This window comes from Saimiri boliviensis, chromosome 5 (genome assembly GCF_048565385.1).
Source record: "Saimiri boliviensis isolate mSaiBol1 chromosome 5, mSaiBol1.pri, whole genome shotgun sequence".
NCBI lineage: Eukaryota > Metazoa > Chordata > Mammalia > Primates > Cebidae > Saimiri > Saimiri boliviensis.
The window spans coordinates 81,742,501-81,758,197 of NC_133453.1; the positions used below are offsets into that span (position 1 = coordinate 81,742,501).

At 37.8% G+C, this 15,697-nt stretch overlaps 1 protein-coding gene across 10 annotated transcripts in view; it reads left to right on the forward strand.

Annotated features, from left to right (window-relative positions):
* ACVR1 (activin A receptor type 1) overlaps positions 1–15,697 on the forward strand; it is a 144,850-nt gene that overhangs the window by 117,638 nt on the left and 11,515 nt on the right. For all 10 annotated transcript variants that reach the window (XM_039470014.2, XM_039470015.2, XM_039470012.2 and 7 more), the window contains one exon: positions 1,122–1,319. In XM_039470014.2, coding sequence (XP_039325948.1) covers positions 1,122–1,319 — 198 coding nt within the window. The remainder of the gene's footprint in view (positions 1–1,121; positions 1,320–15,697) is intronic.

Sequence of the window (15,697 nt, forward strand, 5' to 3'; positions counted from 1 at the left end):
GGACTGCCTGCTCCAGTTCAGCACTTTTCATTACAACAAATGTTATAGGAATCGTTTTCAGTCAGTCTGCATATACATCAATAACATAAAATCATCCTCAAATAAAGCATGCATGTATCTGTCTGTCCCCGCTGGCCAGTGAAGAAGGCCCATTCCCTAGTTGACAGGAATTCTGGAATGAGTCATGCTTGACCGGGCGCGGTGGCTCAAGCCTGTAATCCCAGCACTTTGGGAGGCCGAGGCGGGTGGATCACGAGGTCAAGAGATCGAGACCTTCCTGGTCAACATGGTGAAACCCCGTCTCTACTAAAAATACAAAAAATTAGCTGGGCATGGTGGCGTGTGCCTGTAATCCCAGCTACTCAGGAGGTTGAGGCAGGAGAATTGCCTGAACCCGGGAGGTGGAGGTTGCGGTGAGCCATGATGGCGCCATTGCACTCCAGCTTGGGTAACAAGAGTGAAACTCGGTCTCAGGAAAAAAAAAAAAAAAAAAAAAAGCATTTGAAAGCCATTTAACCCGAGAGTTGTGCTTTCAATTGAGATCCAGTTAAATGCCCTCTGTTTCGGTGATTCTAGAGAAAGGCCTGTGGGTTTGGTCAGCATTATTGCTTAGATAAGCAGCTCTTCCTTTAGGAATAAAGCAGTGCTTATAACACTCTGCCCTTTATGTGGTGATAAATTACTTCAAATACTCTATCTCACACTGTTGGAAATTTGTGTTTGGAGACTAGTGAGAGCAGTGGTGGAACTCGAGAGCTTAATTTGCTTCTTGTTAAGCCAGTTTGAGGCTCACATTTAATATGTGAGCCTGTTTTCCTGTGGACTTCAAACACTGGCCACATATTGGCTTAGTGCATTGGTCTACCATTTACCCAAAACTTTTTGTCTCTTAGAGGTTCATATATTAACCTAATAGCCTCAGAATGTTTCTGCCAGTCGCTTTTCTGCTCTCACCCCAGAAATAATCACAAAGGGCATTCTAGGGATTATTCTGAGTATAATGCAGCAGTGACCCTGGGTCCACAAGAGGGCACTTTTGATTGGGGTTAGTTAAAAATCCTTCAGCAGCCTGTTATGAGAAAGGAAGTGAGTTGGTTACATTGTTATCTTCTTCCTTTCAGGCTTGGCAGTCATGCATTCACAGAGCACCAATCAGCTTGATGTGGGGAACAATCCCCGTGTGGGCACGAAGCGCTACATGGCCCCGGAAGTTCTAGATGAAACCATCCAGGTGGATTGTTTCGATTCTTATAAAAGGGTCGATATTTGGGCCTTTGGACTTGTTTTGTGGGAAGTGGCCAGGCGGATGGTGAGCAATGGTAGGTATCTGATCTAATATAATATTGTCTTAATCCAGGTTCTCTTGATCTAGCTACCTTTACAACAGCAGAAGGGACTATTGAAGTTCACATTGTTCTTTGAATCATGCTTGTCAAGTTACAGGCTTTCATATTTGATTTATGGCTGGTAGATGGCATGTAACAGCTTTTATGTTTGAAATACACAACAGCAAGTGATGGTTGAAAAACAGTATTTCTGGAAGAGACTAGCCATTCCTTGGTTTTTCTTTGGATTTGCTCCATATATCTTTTCTTTTAAATTTTCAAATTGATACATAATACTTGCATTTATGGGGTATATGTGATATTTTGATAAATATATATAATATGTAGTGCTCAAATCAGTGTATTTAGGCTGTACGTCACCCTGAACGTTTATCTTTGTGTTGGGGACATTTCAAATAGTCTCTTCTAGGTATTTTGAAATATATAGTATATTATGTTAACTATAGTCACACTACTGTGCTATTGAACATTAGAACCTATTTTTTCCATCCAGCTCTATATTTGTATCCATTAACCAACGTCTCTTATAACCTTATTTGTCTGTTTTTGTTTTTGTTGCCTATGTTTTAGAGGTCTTAGCCATAAAATTTTTGCTTAGATGAATTCAAGTGCTTCTCCTGTGCTTTCTTCTAGTATTTTTATAGTTTGGGGTTTCAAATTTAAGTATTTAGTTTGTTTTGAGTTGATTTTCTTATCTGGTATGAGATAGGAGTCTGGCTTCATTCTTCTGCATATGACTGGCTATTCAATTTTCCCACCACCATTTATTGAAGAGGGTATCCTTTCCCCAAATTATGTTCTTAGCACCGTTGTGGAAAATCATTTGGCTGTAAATATGTGGATTTATTTCTGGTTTCTCTATTCCGTTCCATTAGTCTATGTGTCTTGTTATATCAATACCATGCTGTTTTGACTACTATGGTTTCATCAATTTGGAAGTCAGGTAATGTGATGCCTCCAGCTTTGCTCATTTTGCTCAGTATTGCTTTACTATTTGGAGTCTGTTGTGAATTCATACAAATTTTAGGATTGTTTTCTCTGTTTCCATGAAGAATGTCATTTGTATTTTGATAGAGTTTGCAGTGAATTTGTAGACTGCTTTGAGTAGTATGGTCATTTTAACAATATTAATTCTTCTAGTTCATAAGCATGGGATGTCTTTCCATTTGTTTGTGTCCTCTTCAACTTTTTTTCATCAGTGTTTTGTAGTTTTCCTTGTAGAAGTGTTAATTCTTAGATTTTTGTTATTTTTATTTTTTTGGTGGCCATTGTAAATGGGACTGCTTTCTCGATTTCTTTTTCAGTCAGTTTGTTGCTGGTATATAGAAACAGTACTGATTTTTGTAACCTGTATTTTTAGTTTTTGAGAAATCTCTACAACTGTTTTCTGTAATGACCCTATTCATTTACAGCTCTTGTCAGTTCTAAGAGATTTTGGTGAGTTTTAGTTTTTTTTAGATAAAAGATCGTGTCATCTGCAAAGAGGGACAATTTGACTTCCCTTTTTCCATGTTGGATGCCTTTTATTTCTTTGTCTTGCCTGATTGCTCTGGCTAGGACTTTTAGTAATATTTTGAATAAGAATGGTGAAAATAGGGATTCTTGTCTTGTTCCACTTCTTAGAGAAAAGGCTTTCAGCTTTTTCCCATTTAGTACAAATTTACCAGTGAGTTTGTTGCATATGGCCCTTATTATGTTGAAATGTGTGTATTCCTTCTATAACTACTTTGTTAAGTTTATATCATGAAGAGATGTTGAATTTTATCAAATACTTTTTCTGTGTCTATCGAGATGATTGTAAGATTTCGTAAGGTTTTTGTCTTTGATTTTGTTGATGTGATGTATCACATCAATTGATTTGCATCACTGGAATAAATCCCACTTGCTCATGATGTGTTATCTTTATGTGTTGTAGGATTCAGCTTGCTAGTATTGTGTTTAGGATTTTTGCATCTATGTTCATTAGGGATATTGGCCTATAGTTTTCTTTCTTTGTTGTGCCATTGTCTGGTGCTGGCCTCATAGAATCAGTTAGGGACAGTTCAGTCCTCTTCAATTTTTTGGAATAGTTTGAGAAGGATTGCTGTTAGTTCTTCTTTTTAAGTGTGGAAGAATTCAGCAGTAAAGCCAGCCAGTCTTGAGATTTTCTTTGTGGGGATACTTTTTATTACTGATTCAATCTTGTTACTCATGGTCTGTTCAGTTTTTAATTTCCTTTTGGTTCCATCTAGGTAGATTATATCCATTCCCTCTAGGTTTTCCAATTTGTTTCTAATAATTTCTGATGATTCTTTGTATTCCTGTGGTATCAGTCATAATGTCTTCTTTTTTGTTTCTGATTTTATTTACTTGGGTCTTCTCTCGTTTTTTTCTTGGTTAGTGTAGTTAACGGTTTATCAGTTTTGTTTACCTTTCCAAAAAACTAACTTTTTATTTCATTAATCCTTTGTATTATTATTACCTTTTGGTTTCTATTTTGTTTAGTTTTGCTGTGATCTTTCTTATTCTATTAATTTTGGGTTTGGTTTCTTTTTGCTTTTCTAGTTCCTGGAGGCCTCTCTTTAGATTCTTTATTTGAAATCTTTCAACTTTTCTGATGTGGGTGTTTATTGCTACAAATTTCCCTGTTATCACTTCTTCTGTTATTGTTTTTGTTATTGTTGTGTTTCCATTTTATTTGTTTCAAGAATTTTTTTTATTTCCTTCTTAATTTTTTCACTGACCCAGTGGTTGTTCAGGAGCATATATATATATATATATATATATATATATATATATATATATTTTTTTTTTTTTTTTTTTTTTTTTTTCATTTCCACGTGTTTCTACAGTTTCCAGAGTTTCTCTTGTTACTGATTTCTAGCTTTATTCCATTTGCTGAGATTTGTTTTGTGGCCTAACATATGGTCTATTCATATGATGATGAGAATAATGTATATTCTGTAGCTGTTGGATAAAATGTTCTGTAAATGCCTGTTAGGTCCATTTGGTCTGAAGTACATTTTAAATCTAATGTTTCTCGGTTTTTTTTGTCTACGTGACCTGTTCAGTGCTGAGAGTAGGATGTTGAAGTCCCCAGCTATTGCTGTGTTGGACTCTTATTTATCCCTTTAGGTGTAATAATAATTGATTTGTATAAAAATGTTCCAGGCTAGTTGGGGTTGCCTCACTCCTGTAATCCCAGCACTTTGGGAGGCCAAGGCAAGCAGATCACGAGGTCAGGAGTTTGAGACCAGCCTGGCCAACTCTACTAAAAATACAAAAAAAAAAAAAAGAGCCAGGCATGGTGGTAGGCACCTGTAGTCCTAGCTACTTGGGAGACTGAGACTGGAGAATCACTTGAACCTGGGATGTGGAGGTTGCAGTAAGCTGAGATTGCGCCACTGCACTCCAGGCTGGGTAACAGTGAGACTCCATCTCAAAAGAAAAAAAAAAAAGCTCCATTGTTGGGTGCATATATATCTAGAATCATGATATTCTCTCTCCCTTTATCATTATACAGTTGACCTTGAACATCACAGGTGTGAACTGCATGATTTTTTTTTAGCCACATGTGAACAACAACAACAAAAAATACACTATTCATGAGCTACAAAGCTGAGTATACAGAAGGCCTGCTTTTTATATCTGTGGGTTTCATTGACTGTGTATGGATTTTGGTATAGATTGGGGGTCCTGGAACCAATCCTTCATGTAGATGGGGTATAGATTTGGTATAGATTGGGGGTCCTGGAACCAATCTATACCAAATCTATATACCCCCAATCTATACCCATTTTGGTATAGATTGGGTGTCCTAGAACCAATCCTCCACTGTACTGAGGGACCACAGTACAGTGACCTTTTCTGTCTCTTTTTACAGTTTTTGACTTAATGTCTGTTTTATTTGATAGAAGTATAGCGACTTCTGCTTGCTTTTAGTTTTCATTTGCGTGGAATATCTTTTTTTATTCCTTTACTTTCAGTCTATATGTGCCTTAACAGGTGAAGTGGGTTTCCTGTAGACATCATATGGCTGGGTCTTGTTTTTAATCTATTTAATCAGTCTATATCTTTTAATTGGGAGATTTAATCTGTTTATGTTCAAAATTATTATTTATAGGAGAGGACTTATTTCTGCCTTTTTCTTAGTTGTGTTCTGCTTGTTTTGTATATCCTTTGTTTCTTCTTCTGTTTTTTTTTTTTTGTTTGTTTGTTTGTTTGTTTTGGTGTGTGGTTTGTATATTTTCCTCTTTAAATTTTAATTTTTTCTCTTTCTCATTTTTGTACCTGCTCTACCAGTGCTTTATGCTTTTATGTGTTTTCATGATGGCATATATCATCCAGATACAGTATTTCCTAATGTGTTTCTTGTAGGGCCAGTCTAGTGATGATAAATTCCCTCAGTTTTTGCTTATCTGGGAAATACCTCATTTTTCCTTCATTTAAATGGATAGCTTTGTTGAATGTAGTATTTTTGGCTGACAGTTTTGTTTGTTCTTTCAGCATTTAAATATGTCATTTCATTCTCTCTTGGCCTGTGAGATTTCCGCTTAGAAATACTGTCAGTCTGGTAGAAGTCTTGTATATGTGATTTGATGCTTTTATCTTGCTGTTTTTAGAATTTTCTCTTTGTCATTGACTTTAAAAGTTTGTAATGTGCACTGGACAATACCATTTGGGGATGAATCTTTTTGGGAATCTTTGAGCTACCTCTATGTGGATGTCTATATACCTCTTGAAAGAGGTGGGAAGTTTTCAGCTTTTTTAATGAGGATAGGGATACATTTTCTATGCATTTGCCCATTTCTTTTCCTTCTGGAAATCCCAAAATTTGAATATTTGGTTGTATAATGATGTCCCATATTTCACATAGGCTTTGTTTGTTCCTTTTTGGTTGTGTGTTTGTTTGTTAGGCTGGTTATTTCAAAAGATGTGTTTTCAGGTTCAGAAATCTTCCTTCTGCTTGATTTAGTCTCTTGATTGCATTTTAAAATTTCATACATTGAAAACCTCAGTAGTAAGATTTCTGTTTTATTCTTTTTTAAAAATATATATTTATCTTTTAATTTTTTAAAAATTATTTTCATCGTTTTTTTGGGAAACATGGTATTTGGTTACATGAGTAAGTTCTTTAGTGTTATTTGTGAGATTTTGGTGCACTGATCACCTGAGCAGTATACACTGAACCTAATTGGTAGTCTTTTTTCTCTGACCCGCCTCCCACCCTTTCCCCCAAGTCCCCAAAGTCTGTTGTATCAATCTTAGTTGCTCTGCATCCTCATAGCTTAGGTCCCATTTATGAGTGAGAACATAAAATGTTTGGTTTTCATTTCTGAGTTACTTCATGCAGAATAATAGTTTCCAGTTCCATTCAGGTTGCTGTGAATGCCATTAACTCATTCTTTTTTATGGCTGAGTAGTATTCCTATGTGTATACACACACACACACACACACACACACGTGTACACACACATATATAATTTCATATATATCTCATTGTATGTATCTCTCAAATATATCATAATTTCTTTATTCACCTGTTGATTCATGCACATTTGGACTGGTTCTATGTTTTGGCAATTGCAAATTGTGCTGCTATAAATGTATGAGCAAATATCTTCTTTGTATATTGACTTCTTTCCCTCTGGATAGATACCCAGTAGTGGAATTGGTGAATCAAATTGTAGTTCTACCTTTAGTTCTTTAAGGAATCTCTACACTGTTTTCCATGGTGGTTGTACTAGTTTACATTCCCACCAGCAGTGTAGAAGTGTTCTCTTTGCACTGCATCCATGACAACATTTGTTATTTTTTGATTTTTTGATTATGGTCATTCTTGTGGAAGTAAGTTGGTATCACATTGTGGTTTTGATTTGCATTTCTCTGATCATTAGATATGTTGAGTATTTTAAAAATATGTTTGTTGGCCATTTGTATATCTTCTTTTGAGAATTGTCTATGCATGTCCTTAGCCCACTTTTTGATGGAATTGTTTGTTTTATTTTCATGTTAATTTGTTTAAGTTCTTTGTAGATTCTGGATTATAGTCCTTTGTCAGATGTATAGATTGTGAAGATTTTCTCCCAGTCTGTGGATTGTCTGTTTCCTGTGCTGGCTATTCCTTTTGCTGTGCAGAAGCTCTTTAGTTTAATTAAGTTTCACCTATTTATCTTTGTCTTTATTGCATTTGCTTTTGAGTGTTCGGTCATGAAGTTTTTTTTCTAAGCTGATGGCTAAAGAATTTTTCCACTGTTATTTTCTAGAATTTTTATGTTCCAGATCTTGAATTTAAGTCCTTGATCCATCTTAAGTTGATTTTTATATAAGGTGAAAGACGAGAATCCAGTTTTATTCCCCTACATGTGGTTTGCCAGTTATCCCAGCACCATTTGTTGAATAGGGCATCCTTTCCTCACTTTATGTTTTTGTTTGCTGTGTCAAAGATCAGTTGGCTCTAAGTATTTGGGTTTATTTCTGGTCTCTCTATTCTCTTCCATTGGTCTTTTTGCCTGTTTTTATACCAGTACCATGCTGTTTTGGTGACTATGGCCTTAGAGTATAGTTTGAAGTCAGGTAATGTGATATTTACAGATTGGTTCCTTTTGCTTAGTCTTGCTTTGGCTATCTGGGCTCTTTACTGGTTCCATATGAATTTTGGGTTGGTTTTTTCTAGTTCTGTCAAGAATGATGGTGGTGTTTTATGGGAATTTCACTGAATCTGTAGATTGCTTTTGGCATTATGGTCACTTTCATGATATTAATTCTATTCATCCATGAGCATAGGATGTGTTCCCATTTGTTTGTTTATCTATGATTTCTTTCAGCAGTGTTTTATAGTTTTTCTTGTAGAGGTCTTTCCCTTCCTTGGTTAGGTATATTCCAAAGTATTTTATTTTATTTTTACAGCTATTGTAAAAGGGATTGAGTTGTTGGTTTGATTCTCAGCTTGGTTGCTGTTGGCGTATAGCAGAGCTATTGAACTGTGTACGTTAATTTTGCATCTGGAAACTTTACTAAGTTCTTTTATCAGTTATAGGAGCTTTCTGGAGGAGTCTTTAGAGTTTTCCAGGTATACGTTTATGTCATCAGCAAACAGTGACAGTATGACTTCCTCTTTACTGATTTATATGCCCTTTATTTCTTTGTCTTGTCTGATAGCTCTGGCTAGGACTTCTAGTATTATGTTGAATAGAAGTGGTGAGAGTGGACAGCCTTGTCTTGTTACAATTCTCAGAGGGAATGCTTTCAACTTTTTCCCCATTAAGTGTAATGTTGTCATAGATGACTTTTGTTACACTGAGGCATGTCCTTTGTATGCCAGTTTTGCTGAGGATTTTATTCATAAAGGGATGCTGGATTTTGTCAAATGCTTTTTCTGCGTCTATTGAGATGATCATGCGATTTTTGTTTTTAATTCTGTTTATATGGCATACCACATTTATTGACTTGCATATATTAAACCATTCCCCCATGTCTGGTATGAAACCCACTTGATCATGGTGGATTGTCTTTTTGATATGCTGTAGGATTTGATTAGCTAGTATTTTGTTAAGGATGTTTGCATCTATGTTCATCAGGGATATTGGTCTGTACTTTTCTTTTTTTGTTACGTTCTTTCCTGGTTTTGATATTAGGGTGATACTGGCTTTATAGAATGATTTAGGGAAGATTCTTCATCTTGTGGAATAGTGTCAATAAGATGTTTTTTGAATGTCTGATAGGATTCAGCTGTGAATTCACCTGGTCCTGGACTTTTTTCCATTAGTAATTTTTAAATTACCGTTTCAATCTCGCTACTTGTTATTATTCTGTTCAGCGTTTCTAATTCTTCTTGTTTTGAGCCAAGAGGGTTGTATATTCCCAGGAATTTGTCTCTGTCCTCTAGGTTTTCTAGTTTATGCACGTAAAGGTGTTTATAGTAGCCTTGAATGATCTTTTATATTTCTGTGGTGTTGGTTGTAATATTTCCTGATTCGTTTCTAATTGAGCTTATTTGGATCTTCACTCTTTTTTTCTTGGTTAATCTCACTAATGGTTTATCAATTTTATTTATCTTTTCAAAGAACCAGCTTTTTGCTTATTTACATTTCGTATTTTTTGTTTGTCTCAATTTTATTTAGCTCTGCTCTGATCTTGGTTATTTCTTTTCTTTCACTGGGTTAGAGTTTGGTTTGTTCTTGTTTCTCTAGCTTCTTGAGGTGTGGCCTTAGATTGTCAGTTGGCTCTTTCAGATGTTTTTGATGTATGCATTTAAGGCTATGAATTTTCCTCTTAGCATGATCTTTGCTATATTCCAGAGGTTTCATTAGGTTGTATCACTATTATCGTTCATTTCAAAGAAATTTTTAATTTCCATATTGCTTTTATTGTTGACCCAATGATCATTCAGGAACAGGCTATTTAATTTCCATGTATTTGCATGGTTTTGAAGGTTCCTTTTGGAGTTGATTTTCAATTTTATTCCACTGTGGTCTGAGAGAATACTTGATGTAACTTCAGTTTTCTTAAATTTATTGAGACTTGTTTTGTGGCCTATCATATATTCTATCTTGGAGAAAGTTCCCTGCATTGATGAATAGAATGTATATTCTGTGGTTGTTGGGTAGAATGTTCTGTAAATATCTGTTAAGTCCATTTATTCTAGGGTATAGTTTAAATCCATTGTTTCTTTGTTGACTTTCTGTTTTGACCTGAATAGTGCTGTCAATGGAGTACTGAAGTCCCCCACTATTATTGTGTTGCTCTCTATCTCATTTCTTAGGTCTAGTAGTAATTGTTTTATAAATTTGTTAGCTCCAGTGTTGGATGCATATATATTTACAATTGTGGTATTTTCCTGCTGGACAAGGCTTTTTATCATTTTGTAGTGTTTCTCTTGTCTTCTTTAACTGCTGTTGCTTTAAAGTTTGTTTTTTTCTGATCTAGGAGTGGGTACCCCTGCTCACTATTGGTGTCCATTTGCATGGAATGTCTTTTTCCACCCCTTTACCTTAAGTTTATGTGAGTCCTTATGTGTTAGGTGAGTCTCTGGAAGGCAGCAGATAGTTGCTTGGTGAATTTTTATCTCTTCTACAATTCTGTATCTTTTTGGTGGAGCATTTAGGCCGTTTACATTCAATGCTAGTATTGAAATAGGAGGTGCTATTCCATTCATTGTGCTATTTGTTGCCTGAGTATCTTAGTTTTTTTAAAAAAATTTTTATTGTATTTTTTGTTTTATAGGTCCTGTGATATTCGTGCTTTAAAGAGGTTCTGTTTTGATGTGTTTCCAGGATTTGTTTCAAGATTTAGAGCTCCTTTTAGCAGTTCTTGTAGTGCTGGCTTAGTAGTGGCAAATTCTGTCAGCATTTGTTTATCTGAAAAAGACTCATTCTTTCCTTCATTTATGAATCTTAGTTTCAGGGAATACAAAATTCTTGGCTCATAATTGTTTTGTTTAAGGAGGCTGAAGATGGGGCCCAATCCCTTCTAGCTTGTGGAGTCTCTGCTAGAAATCTGCTGTTAATCTGATAGATTTTCCTTTATAGGTTACCTGGTGCTTTTGCCTCACAGCTCCTAAGATTCTTTCCTTTGTCTTGACTTTGGATAACCTGATGACTATGTGCCTAGGAAATGATCTTTTTGCAATGAATTTCCCAGGTGTTCTTTGAGCTTCTTGTGTTTGGATGTCTAGATCTCTAGCAAGGCCAGGGAATTTTTTTCGATTATTTCCTCGAATATACTTTCCAAACTTTTAGATTTCTCTTCTTCCTCAGGAAAGCCAATTATTCTTTGGTTTGTTTGTTTAACATAATCCGAAACTTCTTGGAGACTTTGTTCTTTTTTTTTTTAATTCTTTTTTTTTTTTGTCTTTGTGGGATTGGATTATTTCAAGAACCTCGTCTTTGAGCTCTGAAGTTCTTTCTTCTGCTTGTTCGATTCTATTGCTGAGACTTTCCTGTACAGTTTGCATTTCTCTAAGTGTGTCCTGTATTTCCTGAAGTTGTGATTTTTTAAATTTATGCTATCTATTTCACTGTATATTTCTTCTCTAATATCTTTTATCATTTTTTTTGATTTCCTTAAGTTGGACTTCACTTTTCTCTGGTGCCTCCTTGATTAGCTTAATAATCGACCTTCTGAATTCTTTTTCTGGCATTTCAGGGATTTCTTCTTCTTAGTTTAGATCCAGTGCCAGTAGGCTTGTGTGATTTTTGGAGGTTGTTAAAGAACCTTGTTTTGTCATATTACTAGAATTGTTTTTCTAGTTCCTTCTCATTTGGATAGGCTATGTCAGAAGGAAGGTCTAGGGCTTAAGGCTGCTGTTCAGATTCTTTTGTCTCACAGGGTGCTCCCTATGTGTAGTACTCTCCCTTTTTTCCTAGGGATGTGGCTTTCTGAGAGACGAACTGTAGCGATTATTATTTCTCTTCTGGATCTAGCCACCCAGCAGGGCTACCAGGCGTCAGGGTGGTACTGGGGGGTGTCTGCACAGAGTCCTGTGATGTGAACTGTCTTCAGGTCTCTCATCCATGGATACTGGCACCTGCTCTGGTGGATGTGGCAGGGGAGTGAAGTGGACTCTGTGAGGGTCTTTAGTTGTAGTGATTAATACACTAGTTTTGTGCTGGTTGGCCTCCTGCCAGGAGGTGGTGCTTTCAAGAGGGCATCAGCTATGGTAGTATAGGGGAGGATCAGGTAGTGGGCAGGGCCATAGAACTCCAAAAAGAACATGACTTTTGTCTTCAGTTACCAGGATCGGTAGAGAAGGACCATCAGTTAGGGGCAAGATTAGGCGTGTCTGAGCTCAGACTGTCTTTGGGTGGGGCTTGCTGCAGCTGCTGTGGGAAATGGGGTTGTGTTTCCCATGTCAATGGAGTTATGTTCCCAGGAGGATTATGGCTGCCTCTTCTGTGTCATGGCAGGTTGTCAGGGAAGTAAGGGAAAGCCAGCAGTTAGAGGCCTTACCCAGCTCCCACACAACATGAAAGGTCTGTCTCACTCCCACCATGTTCTCCACCCCTTCAACAGCACCAAGTTTGTTTCCAGGCAGTGGGCCAGCATGGCTGAGAACTTGCTCCAGGCTACCAGCTTCCCAGCTGAGAGAGCAACAGGGCTTTCACACCTTCCCGCTTGTGGAGTCTGGACACTGGATTCACGCCCTCCCCTGAGTTTGGGCCAGGAAACTGCATTTGGTTGGGATTTTTACAGAGTTCAGCTGGAGATTTTCTTCTCTCTGCAGTCTTTTCTCAGTTTCTCCAGCAGTCTTCCCCAAGGATCTCTGTAAGAAAGTCAGACATGGCTTTCCCAGGGACCAAGAGAGCCCATAGGGCATTTCCCACTGCTTCCCCTACACCTGTATTTTACTCAGCTCTCTACATTGTCTTAGCTTGAGGTAAGGTCAAATCCTTCTACTGTCATCTGGACCTTCAGGTTCCCCAGTGAGGGTGTGTGTTTGGGGGCAGACAGTCCTTCATTCTCACTTTCACAGTTTGGGCACTTAACAGTATTTGAGCTGTCTCCTAGGTCCTGCAGGAGCAATACGATTCCTGTTGATTCTTTTGTCTTTCCTGGTATATTCCTGGGGTAGTTTTTGGAGCAAAGGTTTATGATGCGAGTCTCCACACATTGCTGTGTTCATCTGAATGGGAGCTACAATTTAGTCATGCCTCCTATCCACTATCTTTTCCTCAACCACTGTTTGATTTTTTTTAATGACACCTATTTCTTTGTTGTATTTGTCACCGATCATGAATTGTTTTTCCAGTTTCTTTGTGTATTTTTAACCTGTGTTCTCTTATATCTCATTGAGCTTCTTTAATACTATTTTGAATTTTTTTCAGGCATTTTATATATTTTTTTTCTTCATTGGAATCTGTTGCTGGAGACTTACTGTGTTCTTATACTATGTCATGTTTCTTTGTTTTTTTTCATGTTCCTTGTGTTTTTACATTGATAATCTGCACACCTCGTATAACCTTTGCTTATTCCAATTTTATGGTTTGGTTTTTATAGGGAAAGACTGTTTCCTGTGTTGGTTTGGTAGGGTGCTTCGGTTTTGATTCTGGGTAGGCTCACTAGTGTAGTATCCATATGATTATTTCAGCTTTAATCGGCATCAGTCGTGTCTGTTGAGTCCTTCTTTGGTTCAGTTTGATGGAGGCTGTGGTAAGGCTTTTCTTGGGATGAGGATGCCAAGAAGACTGGTCCTTGGGCACAAGTGGTTGTGGCAGCAAGCCAGGCATGCTGGTCCTTTGCTCCTGGGTGGCATATGTGAGCGTCAATGAAATTGAGTCCAGTGGACTGAACCTTGTGTCTCCAGGCATCTTGCTCAGGGACCAGCAGTGGCAGCAGTGGGTAGACAGGCTGGTCATCAGGCTTCTGGGTGGCATGTTTGGCATTGATGGTAGCAGTAGTGGGATCGGCCAATCATTGGGCTTCCAGAAAGTAAGCTTGGGTACCAGCCAACTGGGAAGGCAAGTCCCCAGGTCCTCAGGAGGCATGTGCAGGCTCCAGTGGTGACCAGCAGGGCAGGCCATTCCCTAGGCTGTCAGATGATGTGTGTGTGGGTTCTAGCAAGCTGGGCGGGCTCGTCCTCAATCCCCCAGAAGATGTGCACACACACCAGTGGTGGCAGTGGGTGAGCAGACAATCTCTAGGCCCCCAGATGATGCACATGAGCCCTGATGGGGGCACCACTGGGTGGGATGAACCTGTCCTCAGGCCTCCCATTGGTGCACATGGGTGCAGGCTCTGGTGGTTGGAACAAGTCGATCCCTGAAGCCTTAGAAGTTGTGCTTAGGCACTGCAAATGGTGGCTCTTGGTGGAGGAAATCTTTCTGCAGACCTCCAGATGGTATGCTTGGGCCCTAGTGGTGGGTGGGGCAGGCCTGTTTTAAGACCCCCATGATTGTGCCTATAGACACCAGGGATAGTGGGTAGACTGGTCTGTATTTCATTCTTGTCTTCCTCCATCTTCCTATTTTACCTTTCTTCCTACCCTCCTTCCTTTTTTGCTCTTCTCACAAGGGAGTTTAAACTTGAGGAGAATGATCAAGTAAATATAAGGGTGAATTCTGCCATTTTTAAAGGTATTTTTACTTGTTAAGTTTGGATTGTTGAGAAAAGGCTTAGTTTTTGCACTCAGAAGTCACTTATTTATAATGAGCAGACTGTACCTACTGAATGAGTCAAATTTAAATGCAGGAAGCCCTGGATGGATAGCCTATGTTGATCTGTTTATAAGTAATTTTATTAAATGGTGATGCCTCAGCAGTAAAGGAAGCATTTGTCAGTCATTTTTAATCTGTGTCTTCTGCAGTGAGCTCTCACCCTTGCCTTTCATGTACCCAAATCTGCCACAAATATATTGTTGAACTTTACTTTAAGTACATTGTATTCTGAAAGCACTAAGTATACTCTTTCAAATTGGGCATGCCCCAACTACCCACAAAGTGGTTTTTATAGCAGAATCCCTTGAATTAACTAGATGAACCTCTTCATATCTTCACAACTGAAAATCTTATTTCACAGAGCATGTGTCTGAAACTATTCCAGGAAAACAGAAGAAAATGCCATATATTTAGATTAATGTTCATTTCCAAAAGATACTTTACATTTTAACCTCCTGTGACCCATTGGAATCCTAGATTTGAAGAAATAATGCGTGAAGTCTTTAATATCTATCTGTTTTCCATTCCATGTTCCACTGATGTTTTCTTCTAAGGTTTTAGATTTGTGGGGCAATCATAATTTTCATGAATAGCACAGCCAGAGATTAGGACTTTCTGTGAGGTAGTGGAAGTGGGGTAATTTATGAAGTTTTAGTGTACAATAATTAAAATTGACACCCCTAAAGGTAGCTTTTTTCCCTCATAGCAGAGTATATCTGCTTTGAAGAAACCATCTGAAGATATCAAAGTATTTCAGATTAAACATACATGGAGTGTAAATTGACAGTTCTTTTTAAAGTACTTTATTTTTTTAATGGAATCATGAATGTTTTCTTGGTAATTGTTTCTCAACCAATGGGAGCTACTGCCTTGCAGTTTGTGCCCTTGATGCCCCTTGAGAATTGTTTGCAACAGAGATTGTTTTGCAGATTTATAAAGTTCTGAACTTTGCCTGAAATTGCACATCAGCTTCATTTCCTCACCCCCTCCCCAATCACTCTTGAACACCTTCGAACTGAAAACTGTAATCCTGATTAGTTTATCCTAACAGACAATTTAGAGAAGGATTGGTGTCCAGATAAACTGTGTGATGTGGAACTTGCCCCAAATGAAAAGGAAGTTGGCATTCCATAGCTGGACAGTAGCACGTGCAGCTGTGGGGGCGCTGGAGCTGAGCCAAGCAGGCCTGCTCAGAAGAGACTTGGGATTTGGGCTTT